Raw genomic sequence first — 20,062 nt, forward strand, 5'->3', positions numbered from 1 at the left:
AAAGTCACATCTGGAAAACACAGCTGCTCAGCATAAGCACACACTGAGCTGTTTCACTGTGAAAACCACAGGCTTTGCTAGATTTTTTTTTTGGTCAGATTAAACAGCATTTATCTTTATGAACCTGCTGATCTCTTCCTCTTTGTCGTATTCTTCCATGTGGTCCAGGGAGTTAGAAGCTGGCCCTCGCACTTGTTTTCTTGGAAAATCTGGAAAGCACACACCACCATCTTTTCTTGCATAGTAATAGCAAAACTCATCAGCTGTAGTTTGGAGGAAACCTTAAAAATGCAAAAGAGCATACAAATATTTAGTGTGTTGTCATGTCCTCAGTTTTGTGTCATCAAACTCATCTTTAAATAGATTTTAGTGGAAAAAGAGGTCATTTTAAACAAAGGGCTATCTGCAAAAAAAGAGTCTGCTCTGAGTAAACACAAATGTATAAACACAAACTGAGCATTGCCTTTTACAGTTTATTCATCGGTATTTGTATTAAATCTCATTTTCAGTGTGCTTAAGTTTCATTCAAATGCCACAACAGTTCACTCACTAAAAAATTAGGAGGCAAAGTTCAGAGTTGAGGCTGTGATGCACTTCTCCCTAATTTTAACCCTATCAATCAAATGTAGTATCTGCTGCAAAATAGCCTGAGCAGCTTCTGTTTAACTTTTTTAAAATAAGTGATTAGTTCTAGTTAAAATCTCAGTGAAGACTCTGGTAAAAGACATGCAGCAGAAATTTTGTGGAATGCTGCCAGCAAAGGACATTGGTTGGAGAGGTGAGAAGTGGGAAGTAGTGCTGAAAACTGCACCGTGTTGACTTCCAGCTGGCCTCTGGTTGACTCCCAGCATTAAAGTAGCTGCGCAGAGTCCCATGGTGAAGTTGATTTCCTCAGCCCCATCCCCTGAAAGGGGGGATATGTTTCATGCTGCATTGTATGAAAAGTGGTCCTTAGGTTAAAATGGGAAGGACTTCAAAGACCCAGAGAAACACAAAGTTGATAAAATCAGAGCCTTTGAAGAAAAACCCTGCCACTATTGCTATTACTTTCTTGCATTATGTTTAAGAACATAACAAAAAAAATCTATTTCTGTTCACAAACCTATTTCTAGTCATTTCTATCCAAGTTTTAATCAGGAGTGTTAAATCTAAGAAGACAGAGTCTGGCTAGTTATACATGTACTATTTTACCAGAACATTGTTAAGATAATACATCTTAAGTTACCTTTGTTCCTGTTTGCATTACTGGCAACTGTCTTAGGATGTACTACAGTCCAGGACATAACTCATAGGATACATGGAATTAGCACTTAATTGGCATTAGAGACCTAATTTATGCATGGCTTTACCACTTGTGAATAATGCAGTAATCCATAGATCTTGGCCATAAAACCTCTGGCTTACGACGTACAGTAAGAACTGATCAGGGACAGCTGTGTTTCGTTGGAAAATGCCAATTTCTTACAAGCAAAGCTTTTTCAGAAACATTATCAGTTTTGACAAAATTTTACTTAGCATGATGTTTCTGGTCCAAGCTCAAACTTCTGGTCTAAATGAAAAAGACAGAACCAGACAGCCAACCTTGTACCACTATACTCCAATGTCTTGTAATTAGGGTGTTTCATTAGGAAGAGGAATATTCAGGTCAATGCCCCTCATCTGTCAGGCAAGAGTTTGACCCTAAGTCTCCCATTTCCCAAGTAAATGTCCTAACAACGACTTTATTAGCTATCCTGGGGTGGTCTCTCTGTGGCTTTCTTCATGGAAAATTTCGAAAGAGTTCAATTTCTTCCTTATGTGGAATAGGAAAATTTTTTGGATCCCAGAATTCTTGTGGACTGAAAAGCCTTTCCCACCCAACTATACATCTTTTCATATACATCTTCCTTTAAAAAATATAGAAAAAATCACACTATAAAGCCTGTCTTTGATTTCTATAAAATAATATCTGGAAACACGTGGTAGTGTGTTGTGATGTAAAAATTTAATTACCGTGATTTGGAGCTTCAGTAAATTTCATCTCTGAGGAGCTGCTTTTAATTTACAGTAGTTATTTGGAGAAAATGGGAGATGTAATTTCAAGTGGAATAACTGAAGAGGAACTCTGATATAATAATAGAGTAGTATTCCAAGGCTTGTAAATATAATGCCAAAATCAAAGGTAATCTAAAATCTTGCTATTGCATTATTTAATTTAAGAATACAGGGGTTTGTCTTTAATAATTTATTTCTCTAGGCACAGTGGAGGTGTATGATTACTAAGAATTTCTAGAAGTTTTCTAAGTGTACCATTACTATTTACTAAAGATAAACTTCTCTTGGCTCGAGTGTTACCTTTAGGCAGGGAAAGCCAGAGCAGGTTGTGATCACATTGTTCACTTGGTACATGTCCATTTCAAATTACAATCAGATGCAAAATCACTTGACCAGTGCAATGCCTTTTCTTATATGTAAGACTACAGTAATTTCACGAATACAAGCCGCACCAATTTGACCAAAATTTTGGTGGAAACCCGGAAGTGCGGCTAATATTCCGGGGCGGCTAATCTATTAACAAAATTCTAAAAGCTGCCAACACGGAAGTGAGAGCCCGCGGCAGCCCCAAGCCAAGCTGGAGCCCGGCCGGCCCCGGCAGAGGTGGGAAAGCCTGGCAGAGGCGGGGCCTGCAGTGTGGGGGGCGGGCGGCAGAGCCTGAGCCAGCAGGGCGGGGCAGGGAGGGCGGCAGAGCCTGAGCCAGCATGGCGGGGGAGCCCGGGAGAACTGGGGCTAGCAGTGCAGGGGAGCATGGCAGAAGCAGGAAGGCTGGCGGGTGGGGCTGCCTGGCAGCGGGGGAAGCCCAGCAGAATCGGGGCCAGCAGCGTGGGGGAGCCCGGCGGTGCGGGGGCCTGCAGTGCCGGTAAGGGCGAGGAAACGCGGCGGTGCAGACGGGAGGGGGCGGCCGGCGAGCCTGGTGGCGGCGGCGGCAGCCCCGCCGGCGGGGCGAGCGAAAGCGGCGCTCGCGAAAGCGCCGCTCGGCGAGCCGAAGCGGCGCTCGCCAAAGCGCCGCTCGGCGAGCCGAAGCGCCGCTCGCCGAAGCGCCGCTCGGCGAGCCGAAGCGCCGCGAGCCGAAGCGCCGCGAGCCGAAGCGCCGCTCGCGAAAGCGCCGCTCGCGAAAGCGCCGCGGGGCGGGCGCGGCGCGGGGCGGGCACGGCGCTCGCGAGGCGCGGCGCAGGGCGAGCGAAAGCGGCAGCGGGGCGAGCGAAAGCGGCAGCGGGGCGGTGCTGACGGGAGAGGGGGGCCAGCGAGCCCGGCGGCGGCGGCAGCACCACCCGGCCAGCCCCGCCGAGCCGTGGCGCTGAGCTGGGCCACCCGGCCCCGTCGGCAACCATGAGCGGGCCGAGCCTTCCTGGCCCCACCCCGAGCCAGTAAAGCCCGCTATGCCGCGATCCTGTTACTAATTGGCCAATTTGTGAAAGCTGCGCACGGATTCTCGCGACGAACGAAAGTGCGGCTAATATTCGGGGTGCGGCTTATCTATTGACAAAGACAGCAACATTGTCGAGGCACCGGGGGTGCGGCTTATAATCCGTGCGGCTTGTATTCGTGAAACTACTGTAATCCCTTTGCCTCATGAAATATTTTATCATGCACTAAAGTGCATGGTGCACTGCAGTTGCCTTTTGCTGTTTAGCAAACCCATCAGCAGACTCCAAGAAAGGATAAGGCTTATGGACCATTTTCATTAGAAATGCTTGTAAAAAAGTGGAGTTAGAATTAAACTATGAAAAATGTTGCATTACTGGAAGGAATGTAACTTCTGTAAATACAGTTTCACCTGTGCATTAAGGGTGGAATTTTGCTATTTTGTTCTATAAAAACCATAGTAATTTAGAAAAAAAAAAAAATCTCCATGTGTTATATATGCTCCATTTAACATACTAACAGCTTCACTGAGGACATTTAGAGAAACATTTGCTTCTACTCTCCTATCTGCTTGTAGCCATTTATTATCTTCTTTCTCATGCTTAGATTGTAAGGTCTTTAGTGTACAGTTTGCCATTTTGTTCAGAGTTTGTACAGTGTCCAGAAGAATGGTTCCTGACAAGTGCCCCTAAGCACTAGAATTGTTTGGCGAAAAGGGAAAAAAAAAAGTAATAGGGACTGCAACCCTTGGTCCTGTGTGAATTTCTGTACTTACTAATTTATTTTAAAAGACTCCTACATATTATTACAAATTTCCTACCAGCTGTGTACGTGTTGACAGAGCAATGCCTGTGTTAACAAAGAAAATTGAAATCACAAAGGATGATTAAACATCATGTTTAAGTGTCAGATTTTGCACAGGCTTGCATTTCTATGCTAAACTTTCTGTCTTACAAACAAGAATCCAACGACAGGCTTTTCAGTTAAGGCAGCTACAGTGAAGGCTTTCTGTGTTCGCCTTTATAAAACACTGTGGGAATAAATTGCAAGATTAAAAGCCTTTTCAAAGGAAAACTGCTCCCAGCTGATCCCCACCTCCTCTCTCTACTTGTATTTGCAGCCAGTTGTTCCTCACACTGTATCTCCCTTTCTATCCTACCTTCACCAAATTCCCCTTTGCTGGATTCCCTGATTACCCATTCCCTTGCCTCGTCTCTGTGACACACAACTCCAGTGCCATGGTAGTACATGTCTGTGTCTTTGCAGGAAGTCAAGTTCCCTCCTGTTTGCATTGCACACAGGACTGAGTATCACCCACTCATCTGAGTAAACCTGCACTGCCTTTGAGGGCATCTGGAAGTCAGGCTCACCTGCTTTATTTCTGCTGTGACCTTGAGCATACAGTTCAACACTGTGTCAAAGCAGCCTTCACCTTTTGGGGTTTTTTTTCTGATTTGCACCTTTGACAGCTAGAAGTGAATTTGATTTCACAAAAACCCCACATTCTCCTCTCTTCTCAACTGCCAGTGAAAAACAAACCAAAGACGTGATTTCAGACAGATTGTTTCAAAATGTGCTAAGTCCCCTGGTAGCTCACATCATTTCCAACTGGTTTTCAAGTGACTGGTTGCCCTCTTCCCCTCTTCTCCTGCCCAGACTCTGCAGGTTCCTGCACACAGGCAGGGCCAGGATTGATCCCCTTCATGCTCTTGTTACCAGTAGCAAATTTACCAGCCACTACTACTTTTCTGCAGGTTGACTATATTGACTGTGACTACTAATCAGCCATGTTAGAACTTCTGGAAGTTTTCTGTGAGTTGTAGAATTTCTTAGAATTCCAATGTTTTGAGCTAGAATTTAGAATTCCAACATTTTGGAACATCTTGTCTGGTCCTTGAAAAATGCTATCGGACATCTGTTCTGGTAATGCTTGGATTCTGATCTGGGCCTGGATCTGAATTCACCCACAATCATCTGGAACCCATTTCTTCAAATAAAAATAATGGAGGCCAGATAGCTCAAAATCTCTCCCACGTCCTTGGATGGCATCATGGCTGTGGCACAGGTTAGAATATGCCACTTCCAGCGGCATGGATCAATTTTCTGCTTATGTCTAAAGGCAGAATCAGCACTGCCATTCTTTACTAGCTATATTAGTAATAAATATCAGACAGTCTTCCCTTATGGAAAGGGAAAACTTAGAATTCATACTGACTGAAGACACTTCATTAAATCACTTAACTTCAGTGTGTCAATAATCCCCTAAACTGAGGCTTGCAGTAAGGATTAGATGAGAAATAACCAGAACAGTTATCTGGAATGAAGCAGAGAAGTTCTAATCTCAAAGTCTTTGTGAAACATTTACACCCTCCTGCTCATCTATACAATCCTAATAGCTTCTGATATTATTCTGCTTGAATAAAGAACAGGGTCCACTTTTTCTCTCAATATTCCTAAAGAAGTCAGTGGAAGTTCTGATACAGTCATAACTGGTGGGTAAACTACTGTCTTCAAAAGAGTTAACCAAGGATCTGCTAGAGTTTTCATCTTTGCAGGAGACAGAACAATAAATTAATTTTTGAAGCTAATTCAGAAAAAAACTGATGCATAATTTGTCAGCCTTCTTGGTTAATATGTACTGCTGACATTTCAATACCAGAAAAGATGCTTGCTGTCTTAAAATGTTAATAATATTTCTCATTTGCACAAGACTTAAGGGATAAAATTATTTTTGTAGTCAGCAATTTCCTTAAACTCTGTTGTATTGGTGTTCAGAAACAATTAGCACTCCCTAATGGAGGAAGAGTAATTATTCGACACTTTAACAAATGCACCGTGAATCATTGCCAGAGACCTTGGGTTTGGGGGCCTGTTAATTTTCAACTCTTTGTAAAATCCTCCAGGCTAAGCTGAAAATATATCTTCCACATTTTCTATTTTTTTCTTTTGCAATAAATATTATTACAGATATACAAGCCTCACAAGGAAAACAGAACCCCTAAATAAGTTATTTTAATTATTTACATTTCAGAATGAACAAGACTATGAAACTATGTTAAAATCCTATAGGCCATCTTCTCAAAAAGTGGGACCCGAATCTTAATGATATTTGGAATATCCCAAATAGGTATCAACGACAATGAGTGCAAGTCAACTCACCAAATTAATCCTGTTGGTGGATGTAAGCATGCAACAAGTTTTTGTTAGTACAATCTACTTTCAGGACAAGTATTTAGAACAATTATTAGCATCTGATTGATGTAGGAAAAATCCTATTTTAACTGATGCTAAAGTATGTAAGCTCTTTTCCTGCAAAGCACAGTGCTCTGCCCAGTGCTAAAGTTATGCTTTCATCTGGTTATCTTTCAAGACAACCTGGGTGGTCACAAAAAGCACTTGACATCTTGATGCACTTCAGCAGTTTTACATATACACAAACTTTGTAGAAAAATAAATTTGTCATTCGTCACCACATATGTTGATCTGAGGAGCGAGGTTCCTGTGGCTGTAGCTCCTGTGCTGCTCAGCCCTTTCTCATTCTCCCTCCCTCCCTCCACCTCCTCCTTCTTTCCCCCTTTTCCCTCTTTCACTTTTTTCAATTAAACAAATTGTTTCCTCATAAACACAGAATTTCACAAAACAACTCGGAGGGTCTTGCTCTGCAGAATATGAAAATCATTTGTGCTAGCTAAAAACTCATGTCAAAAATGTCTTTCTGCTGACTTCTTATATGGGCCAAACATTTAGAATATCTAATCTGTTATCACTGTTCAGCAGGCAGTCTTGGCAAGTATGATCTATTCTGCTTTGCTTTGGGGAATGTGATAAAGAGCAAGAAACAGCTGGTTTAAGAAAGCCTTAGAAACATCTCTTAGTTTATAAAGACAATAATAATATTTTCATATTTGAATGGGTTGAGATACATGTTAAACCACAGTAAAGGGAAAAAGTAAGTCAATTCAAAATGTTTTCTCAAGTCAATAAAAGAACACTGCAAAAAATCCCTGCACTCTTGGGATTTCAGAGAAACAAGTACACACTGTACACATGCAATTAAAAAACCGTCCTCCAAATCCCATCCACTTAAACTATCCCCTTTACTCAAATATGTTTATATTATATTACAAAGCTGTGTTCATATGTTAAAAGTGACTATTCACAAATTCATTTTTCATCTCATTATCAAGTCCTTTTTTCCAGTCTGTGTTGCTAGTTTAAAGGATTAGAAAAAAAAAAAAAAGAAATCTTAACCAATTTAATTATTTTCTCCTGTGTGGCATTGTTTATAAGTAGTGTTTGGACAGGGAAAAAAGCATAGTTTAAAAATGACAGTCTTAAACATATAAATAATTTACTATTGGGAATACCAAAGATGTTATTTAACATAATAGTGTCTTAGACACTGTTTCTAAAAGAGCCATCTTCTGCGGTTATTTTGTTGATATAGTTACAAGTGATAGCACACATTTGGTGACTGCCTCAGACAACACAGGGCAAACTCTGCTTTTGGTTATATCCAGCTAACTCCACTGACTACAGTGAGGAAGTGTTAGGTAAGTTAACAATTTGCTTGTTAACAGCATGCTGGAAGTGATTCAAAGATCACACAAGTCTATCAAATAGGGCCCTTTGATTTCAATGGGCTTTAAACCCTGTGGAAAAAACACCAGTTTCTAGGGTAACAAAACCAGAAAAAACACTTTGCTCATCAGCTTTTAGAGGCTACAAACAGCCAGGACCTTCTATTTCTTGCATTTTAAAGCAATCTGTCATTTAGTATAGCTTTCTGGATGGCCAGCTGCTTGTTTGCATGATTAGAATGAACACACTAATATTTCAGCAAAGGTAATAGTTTCAGGTGCCTTTCACAACAATCAAACCATGTGTGTTCAACAGGAAGGTGGCAAGAAAGTATTCACCTCCCTACCCAAGATCTGCTGTGAAGACATTCTGCCCCTGCTTAGACAAATTCCCCTGGATATCAATGGGGATTTTTCCTGGTTAAAAGCTGGATCTGTAACTGCTCAGGCAATACCAACATATCAGGACATCTTTCAGCCCCATATTTGGTTGTGAGTTTTACCTGGTATGTGACCTCTGCAGGTGTAATAGAATTCTTTACAATAGTCTTTGCACAGGTAGGGAAGCATTAGTTCTTTTTCAGGAGTTTCCCCTTTCTCAGGTGAGTGGAATAGGTTCTGAGCATGAGGTGAGCAGTGTGCACACTTGATTTCCTCCAGTAGCTTCGCACATTCTGTGTTGTTGGTAACAGAAAGGACCTGCAAGCCACAAACCAGAGACAAGTAAACCTGTGACCCATGTCCCCATCTTACACAAAGAAAGATTGCATGGCTTAATGCTACAAATAATGCCAGTGGAACCAACACAGTTACTGTCAATGCATGGAGTTTCATGTCACCGTTCTGGAGGTGCAAAAGTTATTAATATGAAATGTGCAATATGCCATTGGTACAGTGAGATTTTAATTTCTCTGATTTCTTATAGAGGATTCTTACAGAATCTTCTATAAGATTTCCTATATGAGCTTGCTTCTCACATAAGAATAACAGTACTCAAGTTATTTTAATGACCTGTGCCTGCCATCACATAGGCAATCTTTGAACTAGAGGAATCATTTATATGAGGGAGTTACAGAAGCAGGCCTACCCACTTCTCTTACAAGAAATACCTAAAATCCTAACTTATAAGGTGGCCTACCCAAGTGTTTAGAGACTAAAAATTAAAATTCTCCCATCAGAGCACATCAGGAAAACCATGTCTAGGTACTTGTAAAATAGGTGTATCTTGAACAACACCACAGCCTGGCTGCTGAAATGACTGCTGTGGAATTCAGCAGGTGCCATGGATTTTTCATGCTTTAAATGCTGCTCTGCTTTTTGCTCTCTCTGATGCACACTGTTTGAAGGTAGGAAACCCTGTATGTTTTCAGACATATTTTTCTATTATAAGTGTAAAAGTAGAATTTGCAATGTCTTGTTTGTGCCAATATGGAAACTGAAAAAGCATGTATTATGTATGCATAGCACTTAAAGAGGCACGAAACCACAACTGATGATGTGCTTAAGTAAACACAGGAGCCTAAGGAGAGCAATGTCATCAAATCGCGAAAAATAATAGAAAACAGTGTAGTTGTCTATTAGCTTTTGAATGCAGAGCACTTTGTTAATCTATTGTTAACCACATGGATTGTTTTTTGATCATTCATCCCAATGGTGGGCAATGGGAAATGTGTTCTCTCCATTGAGAGGTCTGAATCTGATCCAGTGCAAAAACAAAGCCCAGGTTCTTTCTGCTATTTATATAATGCAGTTATAAACAGAGACTGTAAGACATTTATGTTAAGATATATTGATGTGGTAAATACATGTATTGTATGAAATTTGTAAATATTTGCAAATCACATACTTGAAAATATTGCTAGTTTTTCTATAGTTCATATCTCTGAGCTTTACAGGAGGACTTTCCAATGTCATTCCCTTGCCATATAACATTAAAAGGAATTATCTAAGTTACTTTTGATAAATAAGTTATTTAGAACAAGAACACTCTGGATATGCTTGAGTTTGCTATCTCGTAGGTCAGCTCTCTTCTAGGATGCTGTACTTTAATAACACAGGTCTGAACTCAGCTTTTTATTTATGAGGCATACATAGACCTCAAATGCTTGAGAGAAATGCACTTTCAATTGTTTAAAACAGATATGTATCCAAAATATTACACAATATATGACCCATACATTTAAACAACATCCTATTTAAAACAACCTTAATTTAGATGGCAAACTCTATCCAGGAAAATTTAGTCTTACCATAAATGCATTGTCAAAAGACCATCTGAAATGCACACTAAAGTTTAGTGTTGGAAGCTGGACCACTGATTAGAAGAACACCATTTGGCTTCTATCCTTATTCTGGATGTGCTGCCATTGGCTTCAAAAAGAATTCCTCTAGATTTTCCAGGATCACTAAATGCATTAAATTTTCTGTTCTTCAGACTATCTGCTGTCAAACTAGCCTCAGCTTCATAGCACCTGCAGGCGACTAATGTGATTAACATCTGCCACACACAGTTTATTATCTCTCTTCAAACCTTTCTTGAGAATATAATTGTCTCACATATCTTGTAAAGGGTTTGTCTTTATTTTTTTTTAAGTTTTAATACAGTAATCAATCAATTTCATGTTGCATGTATGGCAAAAGGTTTGCATGAGTCCTGAATTCTTTTGGGAATTTTTTCTATGGCCACAGGCTTTTTTCTCCTGAAAAAGTTTAGATTCCTTTTTGTCCATTTGGGCCATAGCAGTAGAATTCTTAACCTTGATGTTCTTTCTTGAGTTTCAGATGTTGTTCTAGATATGGAAAATCTTGAAGACAGGAACAAAAAATATAATGATAACTATTATAAACTATAACCAAAATACATAGCAACTAAAACTTTGATCTTGAATACTGCCTAGGATTGCAGTCCAGGTAGTAGAGAAGAGATTTGACATGCTTGCAGCAATCCATGCTTCTGAGGCAACAGTCTGCACTAGCTGGACTTTCCCAAGGTATGCTGTGATTCTGATACAGGGAAGGGGCCTGTATAATTCAATCAGGACAAACAGGACAAAGCCTGAAGCCAACAGAGGATGAGCAAAGCTACTGTCCATAAATGTTCCTTTTTAAGAACATCATGTCACTTGTCTCTAGAAGTAAGGATGGAATGACTCATTTTGGTGCTTCCATCAAAGGACTGTAAGTACAGACCCTTCAAAGTACTTGCCTACATGCAGTAGTACCACCTGGTTTGCAGAATTCTCAGAAGTTTTCATCAGGGAGTTCATCTTGGGCTTTCTTGTGGTAACAGTGTGATGGTGTGTTTAGAAGTACAAGTAAACACAAGGTATTACTAGGTAAATATTCAGTGTGTTTATTGAATTAACTGCACAGGGATGCAGATAGAAAACTGTACTTCTACTGGAAGACTCCAGAACACATTGTGAACAGGAGGGAAAAATAAATTACAGGATGGCAAAGCTAATTTACTGTTTCTTGTGGAAAACGTAATTGACGTTGCCTGGTGATACAGGCTTGCCAACATTTCAGTCCTCAAAGTTAAGACAAAAGGATCCTAATCCCCCTGAGCAGCTGCTATCCAGGAATTAACCACAGGAATTCACCCCCTCATGTCATTTCTGGAATGAATCTTGGTCATATAATAGCTAATCGGAAGATTAAGGAATGAGAGTCAATCAATTATCTGAAAATCAAGTACAATGTTACTTAACTTTTAGAATGCTCAAGCAAAATAGGGTGGTAACATTTGCTCTGTGTGAGGTCTGATGTGTAACTGTACTGGCTTGGAGATAGGACAAGTTTTTATTATGAATTTCAGTAAATCGATAATGTATTTATCCTGGAGAATACTAAACCAGTTCTAAGCAGATTCTGAAATACTTACTTAAATGAAGCTTTTTCTGTTGGATGTCTACTTTGAAAATGACCTTAAAGTTGACAATGGCTTCGGTCTTTTGAAGAAATGTAAACTAATTTTCTGCTTCAATTTTTAAAGTCGTATGTGAAACCATCAAACTGCAGTGGTTTAAACTAACTGTGCTCTGGAAAATATGTAAAACTTCCAAACATTTATTGCAACATGCCTAATAATGATTATGCCTGCTGCTGACTAATTTACAACATCTGTAAGATCATCCTTTAATCTCTAGCCACATGAAAGTAAAACGGGTAGACTAAAGGTAAGATAAATCCTGGAATGCACAGGAAAGCACAGCATACTAAATTGGTTTATCAACAGAAGGAAGAGGGCAAAGAAGACGAAACAGAAGATGACACAATAGACAGAAATTCTTTACGACTGATATTGTCATCTGTTTTATGTACTCTGTCATATCTAGTTAGAGAAGGGCCGTTGATTTGATGCTAACAGAAGGAAAAAAACCCAGTGAAATAAGTAATTGCATTAAGCCATATTTGATATACAAGGATTTATGTCTAAAAATCGTGTGCTGATGAGATTGTTCTGCTGTTGAGTTGAACATATGCCTCTTCTGTATTATAGTGCTGGATTATGTCATTAAAAAGTTCAGTTTCAATTTTAGGGTAATATTTAAATAGATCATTGTACTAAGGCAGCTGTTAAAGGGACCCCAAGATGAGTTATTTGTTTAGTTGGATGTGTTCAACAATAGCCTTTGTTCATGAAAGAGCCAGAGCAAACAAATGATTGTAAAAGGGCACACTTGAAAACAATTACTTTTCACCCATTCCTTGACAGCCTTGGCTGTGAAACCATCCAAGGTGGAGAGGACTTCTTTGCCTGTCAGGCTACAAGCAAACTTCTAGAAAAATTGATATTGCAATGTTTGGCTGGGATGTAGTAGCCCTTCATAAACAAGGGGATATTGTCAGAAAAATAAAAGAGTTAAATGTCAACAACATGATGCAAATTTGTTACTTGAGCCAGTGCAACGCTTTACCTGCTCTTTACGGTAGCTCCATTGTTGTTCCCAAAACTGCAGGTGGTGTTTTCATTTATAAGCACAGATCAATAATTTGTTCAAAAATTCTCACAGACCCAGCATCTTAACCAAGAAGCTCTTATTAGAATGTCTACTGAGCATGGCCAATTAATTATTTTTTTTTAAAGATAGCAGTGCTCAGATTTCTGTTAATGGCATGGCCACTCCATCATGTAGGTAGATGATGGAGTTTTTAAAAACTGGTTTGAGAACTGTAATAGTTTAAAAAATGTGCTTTTAGAAAAGTTATATTCAAATGTATACCATAATACTTTGCCATGTCTTTTGCAGAATGACCACCCCATTCCGTCAAGTATAAATGACGTATATTTTGACATTTTTTTTAGCATATATGTTTATCAGATATGATAAAGCAGATTTGTGAATTTCATAAAAATTAATCTTTGGTGAAAAAATTCTGATTTTACAATGCTGTAAAATAACATTCCTTTAAAATGTAATTTATATTTTAAATAAAACACAAAACGGGTTCAACAGCTCAGAAATAGGTACTGTGGCATATATGGTCACTTTTTCACATTTACATCAGATTTTTAGTACTGTCAGTAAGAAAAAAACACATTGAAAAGAAATTAAAAGATCTTTTGAAGTAATAGTAAGAAGAGAATAAACACTTCAACTGCCTGGGGATGGAAAACTAACCAAAATTGAACTTCCAGTTTATTGCATTCAACCAATTACCACAAGGGTCTCCGAGCACTGAATAATCTCAGTAGCATATATGCCACCGAGACATTGCAAACAGGGTGAATTAAGGACATATTTTCCAGTCCTTATTATTTTTTCCTCTTTTTTCCCCCCTTTTTTTTTCCAGCTAGATCTTTCAGTTTATCTGTGTGTGGTTATAGTTTAATTCAATCATCACACAGGAGCCTAATGACACTGTCTCTAGACAACATGAAGAAATATATCTGCCTTGAATCTCAAACTGCTGCTGCATATGGTATGAATAAAGAGAGATCTGCAGCTGAAAACCTGCAGTAAGACAGTTCTCAATCATCTGGGAATAGAGGGGGTAGGACAAATGCTCCCTCAAAAGGCATGAACATTTGGACAGAGCTGGGGACTGAAGGAGAATGATGTTCTCCAGTTTCACCCATTAGTGAACCAACTAACAAACACAATGGTGTTGTTGTTATTCTTTTGCCATAAGCAACAGGACTCTGTGTGTGGGCAGCAGTTTAGTGGGGAGGAGGATAAGTCGACCCCTTTTTGTCCTATTGATTTTTTCCTATTTGCATGACTTGAGCAAATTAAATGATGCAATATGGCTTTTTGTTACAAAACAAAGTGAGAGATACCACCCAGACACATATGTTGATTCGTAGAAGCTGTTTACATGAGAATGGAGTGAAATCTACCGTGAACCGAGCATAAAAATTCGATTCAGGCTGGGTATTTTTTTTTATTATGCTTGGGCCAGCAAGACTGAAACACAAGTTTTCCAAGAGTCTCTCAGACCTTGACAACTAGAGAGTTGTAACTGAGGAATTCTTAATTAAACCTAAAGAAGGATGAAATGTTAAAAAAAAAAAAAAAAAGTAATAATAATTTAAAAAATAAAAAAAAGACACCTGATTGTTTATTTCATGTGCAGTGATTCTTAATGACATTATTCAGCAACTTCCCTCCCTGTGCGTACCCCCCGGATGCAGCACTGGCCAGCACAGCACAGCTTATCAAACACGGTCCTGCCTGGTTAGGTACCCACGCGTTTGAAAATCTAAGCAACAGGCTGATAAGCAGAATTTAACTTGCTAAAGGATGCAGAGAACTTGACAATTTTAAGAAATCGGTGAGCAGAGGAGGTGCTTCCCTTCACATGACCGCAGGTTGAAATTGGGCAGAGAGGCTGCCAGGTAACGTGGAAAGGCAGATATCTCACGGCACCTGGTGAGACACCGGCCCCGGGGAGAGCCGGGACACCGGGGCTGCACAGCGGACACTTCGGGGGGCTTTCGGCGCTGATACACGGAACCGTGAGTAGCACACGGGCCCCGAGGCGGCCGGAGAGCACGGAATAAATAATGTTGGTACACCGGCATCAAGCCGCTACTCAAACCCCCCTCCCGAAGTAAGCACGCGGAGCAAACTGGACATGATTTTTCACGCCAGGAAAAGCCCAACCCGGATGGCACCGCCGGGCGAGCGCACAGCCCCTCCGCTGCCGCTGCCGGGAGCCCGCCCGGCTCCCCCGCCCTTCCCCGCAGCCGCGCCCGGGCAGCGGCGGTACCTGCGGGCGGCCCGGCCTCGCTGCACCGCCACGGGACCGGCGCCGGGGCCGCCGCCACAAACTCGGGCGCTGCGGACAAAAAGTAACCGGGGGGCAGAGCGGCTGGCGGAGCCGGCACAGCGCTCCCCCCGCGGGGCGCGGACCTGCGCCGGCTCCCCGCGCCTCCCGCGGCAGCGCCAGACCCACTCCCGGATCCCGCTCCCGCCGCGCCCTCGCCCCACGGGCAGCAGCGGCCGCCCCCCGCCGCGGCATCGCCCCCACCCGCGTGGGAACGCGGCAGGTTCGCGGCCGGTGCGTGGCTCGGCGCAAAAACAAAACCAGAAAAAAAAAAAAAACCAACAAAAAACCACAACACCAAAAACCTCCCCCAAAGCCCGGCGCGGCCCCAGGTGGTGCCTACCTTGGCCTCGGCGTGCGGCAGCCCCTGTGCCTCGGAGCGGGAGCAGCAGGACAGGCGGGGGTAGAGGCCGCGGCACATCGCCTCCCCGCCGCCCGGGGCCTCCGGGGACAGCACCCGCCGGTCCCGCTTCTTCAGCCGCCGCGGCGGGGTCCCGTTGAGGCACCTTCTCCTGCGGGCGCCGCTCTCCCCAAACTTGGCATCCCCTTCGAAGAAGCACAGAACCACGGCCACCAGCAGCAGCTTAAACGGCAGCATCTTGAGCATCATGCCTGAGGGAGCGTGTGAATGCACCCAAACCGGGGGTGGGGGGGTGGGTGGGGGGAGAAGGAAGGAGGGGAATCCCACTGACTTTTCTTTGCACTTCAGATCAGGAAACCACCTCCCTCCCCCAGAAGGGGAAAGTCTGGAGGAGAATAATAACAGCAGCGGTTAAAGTGCCGACGGAGGAACAGCACCTCGGCCACCCCCGCTTCTTCCAAAAAGGCGGACGCGAAGAGGCAGGAACGGAGGGGACCGAGCCCCCGAGCCCCGGCGGGAGGATGCTCGAAGCCGGCGAAGTTGTGCGAGCGGCACAGGTTTTAGCAGCTGCCGCTGCCGCGCCGAAGCGCCGAGGCTCGGGGCGGGCCGGGCAGCGGGCGGCGGCAGCAGCCCTTCACTTGTCGTCCCATAGGAAGGGTGTCCCCGCGGCGGGACTGCGGCGGCGGCCGGGCCGGGCGATGCCCCCTCCGCTGCTGCTGCTGCTGCCGGCGGCGGCGGCGGCTGCGGCTCGTCCGGGCTCTCATGTTTCGCTCCCTCTTTTCTTCTTCTTTTTAAGCGGCGCGCGGGGAGGTGCTGCCACCGCGCGCCCTGCACGTCACCCGGCGGCATCCACCGGCCGCGCGTGCCGCCCGTGGGGGCCCGCCGGGAAGCGGGAGCGGCGCGGGGGCCGCGCCCGGCGGGAGGGAGCGGCGGCGGGCCCCGCCCCGAGGAGATCCCCCCGCCAGGGGGTCCGGCTGCCCCCTTCCCCCCGGGGAGCGGGAGCCGGGCCTCCCGGAGGGCCGGCGGAGAGAAGGGAGGGAGGGAGAGAGGGAGGGGGCGGGCGGCTTTCCGCTCCCCTCTCTCGGCGGGAGCCGGTGGGATCGCGGCGGTGCCCGGCGCACGGCGAGTGCCGTAGGTGGGTCCCGCGTCCCCGACGGCCGAGCCGCCCGAGGCTGGGCTCCCTCGGCGTTCGGCTCGGGGTGTGCCCGCCCGCGCCCGCCCATTGCCCCACACCTCATCCCAACGCCACGGAAGGTTCCAGAGGTGCGGGGCTAAGCCCGGGGCGGCGTCGACGGCGGGAGCTGCCCTCAGGTCCCGCTGGCTTTTTACATCGGGGCTTCGGCACCATGGCTGCTCTGAAGGTGCTGGAGCTGGCAGAGCCGCGGTGAGTGTGGGTGCAGTGACCAAGGTGCATCCCGCTGGCGATGGCGGCCATCACACAGAGGTGTGAGGGAGCGGCGTGTGGAGGGTGAGCGTCCTCCCGTGTCCCAGAACGGGAAACCTGTGTGTGGGAAGAGCAGGAAGGTCCAAGTACCTGGTAGCAAGAAAGCCCTTGTGAGGCCAGGAGCCATCCAGAACGGGAAGGCCAACAGGCGTGAAATGGAGGGAAAAGATGGAAGCCCAGAGAAACCCAGCCCAGGGTAAGCCCTCAGAGGTGGCTGAGGTGCAGGTGCAGCTACAGCCGCTGTCCTGGGCAGCTGCATAACCAAAGGCAGAGGTGTGTTCACCAGGGACTGGCTGCTCATCCCAGAAACTGAGGAAAAATTGGCTTGTACCCAAAGAACCCTCTTAGGAGGGAGACAGGGAAAGAAGCATTGCATTAGGGTCCTCACGTGCACTGGTGTCTCTAAACCGACTAGGCCCTGCTCCTGTTTTTCACCAAACATAGCGAGTCTCTTCATATTCAGCTCTTAAACAGCCACACTGAACTAAATAGGAGTTTGGCATGGATAAGTAGGACATCAGATAAATTACTGAGTAGACACAAAGACTCCTCTCCTTTCCAGTGCATTTTTGAAGGCAACTCACAACTAGCCCTTGCCTTGCCACTGACTCTCATTTGACCAAAGTTTTTCCCAACCAAGGCTTGAGCCATATCCACATGAGTAGGGAAGGCCTGTGGTGCAGCCTGGGCTTCATCACTCACGTTGGTGAGTGAAATAAGGGTATATTCCTGAGATACCACATCCTTGCTTTGTAGTTTTAGAGAAGAGTTCTGGCTTTGCTATAACTCGTTCCATGAGCAACCTGACATGGCAGAACTCTAGCCATGCAGTTCTATGACAACATCTGTACCCTTTCCATTACTCTGGGGTACTGTGTAGATTATTCTGAAATGAAGGTGATTCTGGTATACAGCAGAGTATCAGTATCATCACAAATTCACTTTTATTCCCAAGCAGATCCCTCATAGGGGTTACACTGGCAGAACTGATTCTGGGGAATGTACTGTTGACCTTGTACAATATAAAGTGCTCAAAACTTCAAGCTCTGTTGTGGTGGGGTGATGCAAAGATGTATAAGCAAGACTTGAAGAAGGCTGAATGTACTTTAAAACCTCTGAATAGAAATTGCTGATTCTCGGGGTTTTGTGCAAGATGACCTGATTTAATCTAATGTTCCTTTCCACTATTTAAAAGAAGTTGGCTTCTTTTCTAATGAAGTATTTTTCTTAGTTGATACAGAATTTTATTTTAATTATGCAAAGTTAAGATCAGTGTTAGTATATGCCAGTTCAGACTGTTAAGTTCAGGTGACTTCCAGCCTCTGATAAACAGAGATAAGGGAATATTTTTGAAGTGAAAACATACACATAGGAAATATGGATAATAAACATGTCGGTTTTTTAAGGCAACCTGGATTCTGTCACATGAAGCTCATTACTAGAAATAATTGAACATGGTGATGCCATAAGTGAGCTGAATAAATTCTGTTATTTCTTCAGATATACATGAGAATCTTTGTGGGATATAAGTGAGAATCTTTGGATTACAGTGCAATTATGTGTGAAAGGGTTAGAAAGTTTTTAAAAGGGAAGCTGTTTCTACCACACTGTTTGAATGTATCTAGATTTTCTTCTAGTTTTGCCTGGGAAATAAACAGAGTGTGGTTAGTTACACCATTACTTTAACTCATCAGTATTATTTTGTATCTAATGATAACTCCTTAGGGACCTGTATCCTGAGGATTGAACGTGTCAGAGTGTAGGACTGATTGTGGCAAGCACTTAAACTTACTGTTTCTCAAATTATTTTATGTTATATGTATCTTGCAAGGGAATTCAGCTGCACCAAGAAACTTGCTTTCAGGTTTGAAGACCTGTTGGACATCAGGAAGAATTTTTTTTTAAAGGATGGTTAAAGCATTGAAGCAGACTGTCCAGGGAGGGGTGAAATCACTGCCTGTGGAGTGTTCAAGAAAAAACTGGACGTGGCATTTAGTGCTGTGGTTTAGTTGGTGTGGTGGTGCTCAGTCAAAGGTTGGACTTGGTGATATTGGAGTACTTAATGATTCCATGATTCTAGGTCCATGAAATCCCCAGCAGTTTGAACAAAAGAGGAAATGTGTAGTTACGTGTAGCAGCTAGTGTCAGTTTTGGGAAATAGTTACCACAGGAGTTTGCAGATAGGAGCAGAAGCTGGGCAAAGTGATTTCATGGCACCAGGTTTGATAGAAGCAAACAGTAGCATCAAATTATCCCTAAACTGCCAACAGATGTTGTTTGATGGCACAGATTTACATATTCTTGTGATTCACAGGGAAACTTTCCATGTGGTCACTTCACTTGTGAAAAGCTAAGCCCATGTAGTGTGAGATGTGTATTCCTCAGGGCTAAATTCCTACCTTCCACTCTGGTGGCAAATACCTGGCATGCCATGAGGATGAATATTGCAGTGTTAGAGCAGGCTTGGAAATTATGATATTATGAAATTACCATATTCTGAGAAATTATGGTATTTCAGGTACTAGTAGGGGAACATCACCCCTGTGTGTCAAGAGCATAATTAGATAAAGCAGGTGGACTTCAGATCTTTGGAGAGTGGCTCTGCTCTTGTTTTAGCTGGAATTTGAGTTGAACTTCTGAAACATGTTTATTTTGTAAAGACAAAAAAGCTTTTTTCTTTTTTTTTCAGAACCACTTACTTGAGGGTAAAATGTCTCCATATCTCATTACCATTACTCTTTTCACTGAGTCCTTGTATAAACTGTAGGATGTGTAGTGAAGCCAATGATTCCTTTTCAGTCTAGGTAGTTCTATGAAGAGCAGGGAGTTGGGCTTGATGATCCTTATGGATCCATTCCAACTTAAAATAGTCTAAAATTCTGTGGTCTTACTGGGATTCCTCTGTATCATAGACCAGTAAGAAACACTCGGTCATGGATTCTGTGCTATAGATGTTCAAAACTAGAGTTCCATTTCCAGATTCAATTCTTTAAAAAAAAAAAA

The 20,062-nt window shown here is 43.4% G+C and overlaps 1 protein-coding gene across 1 annotated transcript in view; it reads right to left on the reverse strand.

The window, feature by feature from the left end:
- The window catches only part of LOC116996330 (hedgehog interacting protein), a 75,593-nt gene extending 59,360 nt beyond the window's left edge, over positions 1-16,233 (reverse strand). Inside the window, exons 1-3 of the mRNA XM_033059788.2 lie at positions 15,598-16,233; positions 8,486-8,681; positions 125-281 (exon numbers count right to left, since the gene is read on the reverse strand). Of these exons, the coding sequence (XP_032915679.1) occupies positions 125-281; positions 8,486-8,681; positions 15,598-15,864 (620 nt within the window). The 5' untranslated portion in view covers positions 15,865-16,233. The remainder of the gene's footprint in view (positions 1-124; positions 282-8,485; positions 8,682-15,597) is intronic.
- Between the last annotated feature and the right edge of the window lie 3,829 nt (positions 16,234-20,062).

This window comes from Catharus ustulatus, chromosome 5 (assembly GCF_009819885.2).
Source record: "Catharus ustulatus isolate bCatUst1 chromosome 5, bCatUst1.pri.v2, whole genome shotgun sequence".
Taxonomy (NCBI): domain Eukaryota; kingdom Metazoa; phylum Chordata; class Aves; order Passeriformes; family Turdidae; genus Catharus; species Catharus ustulatus.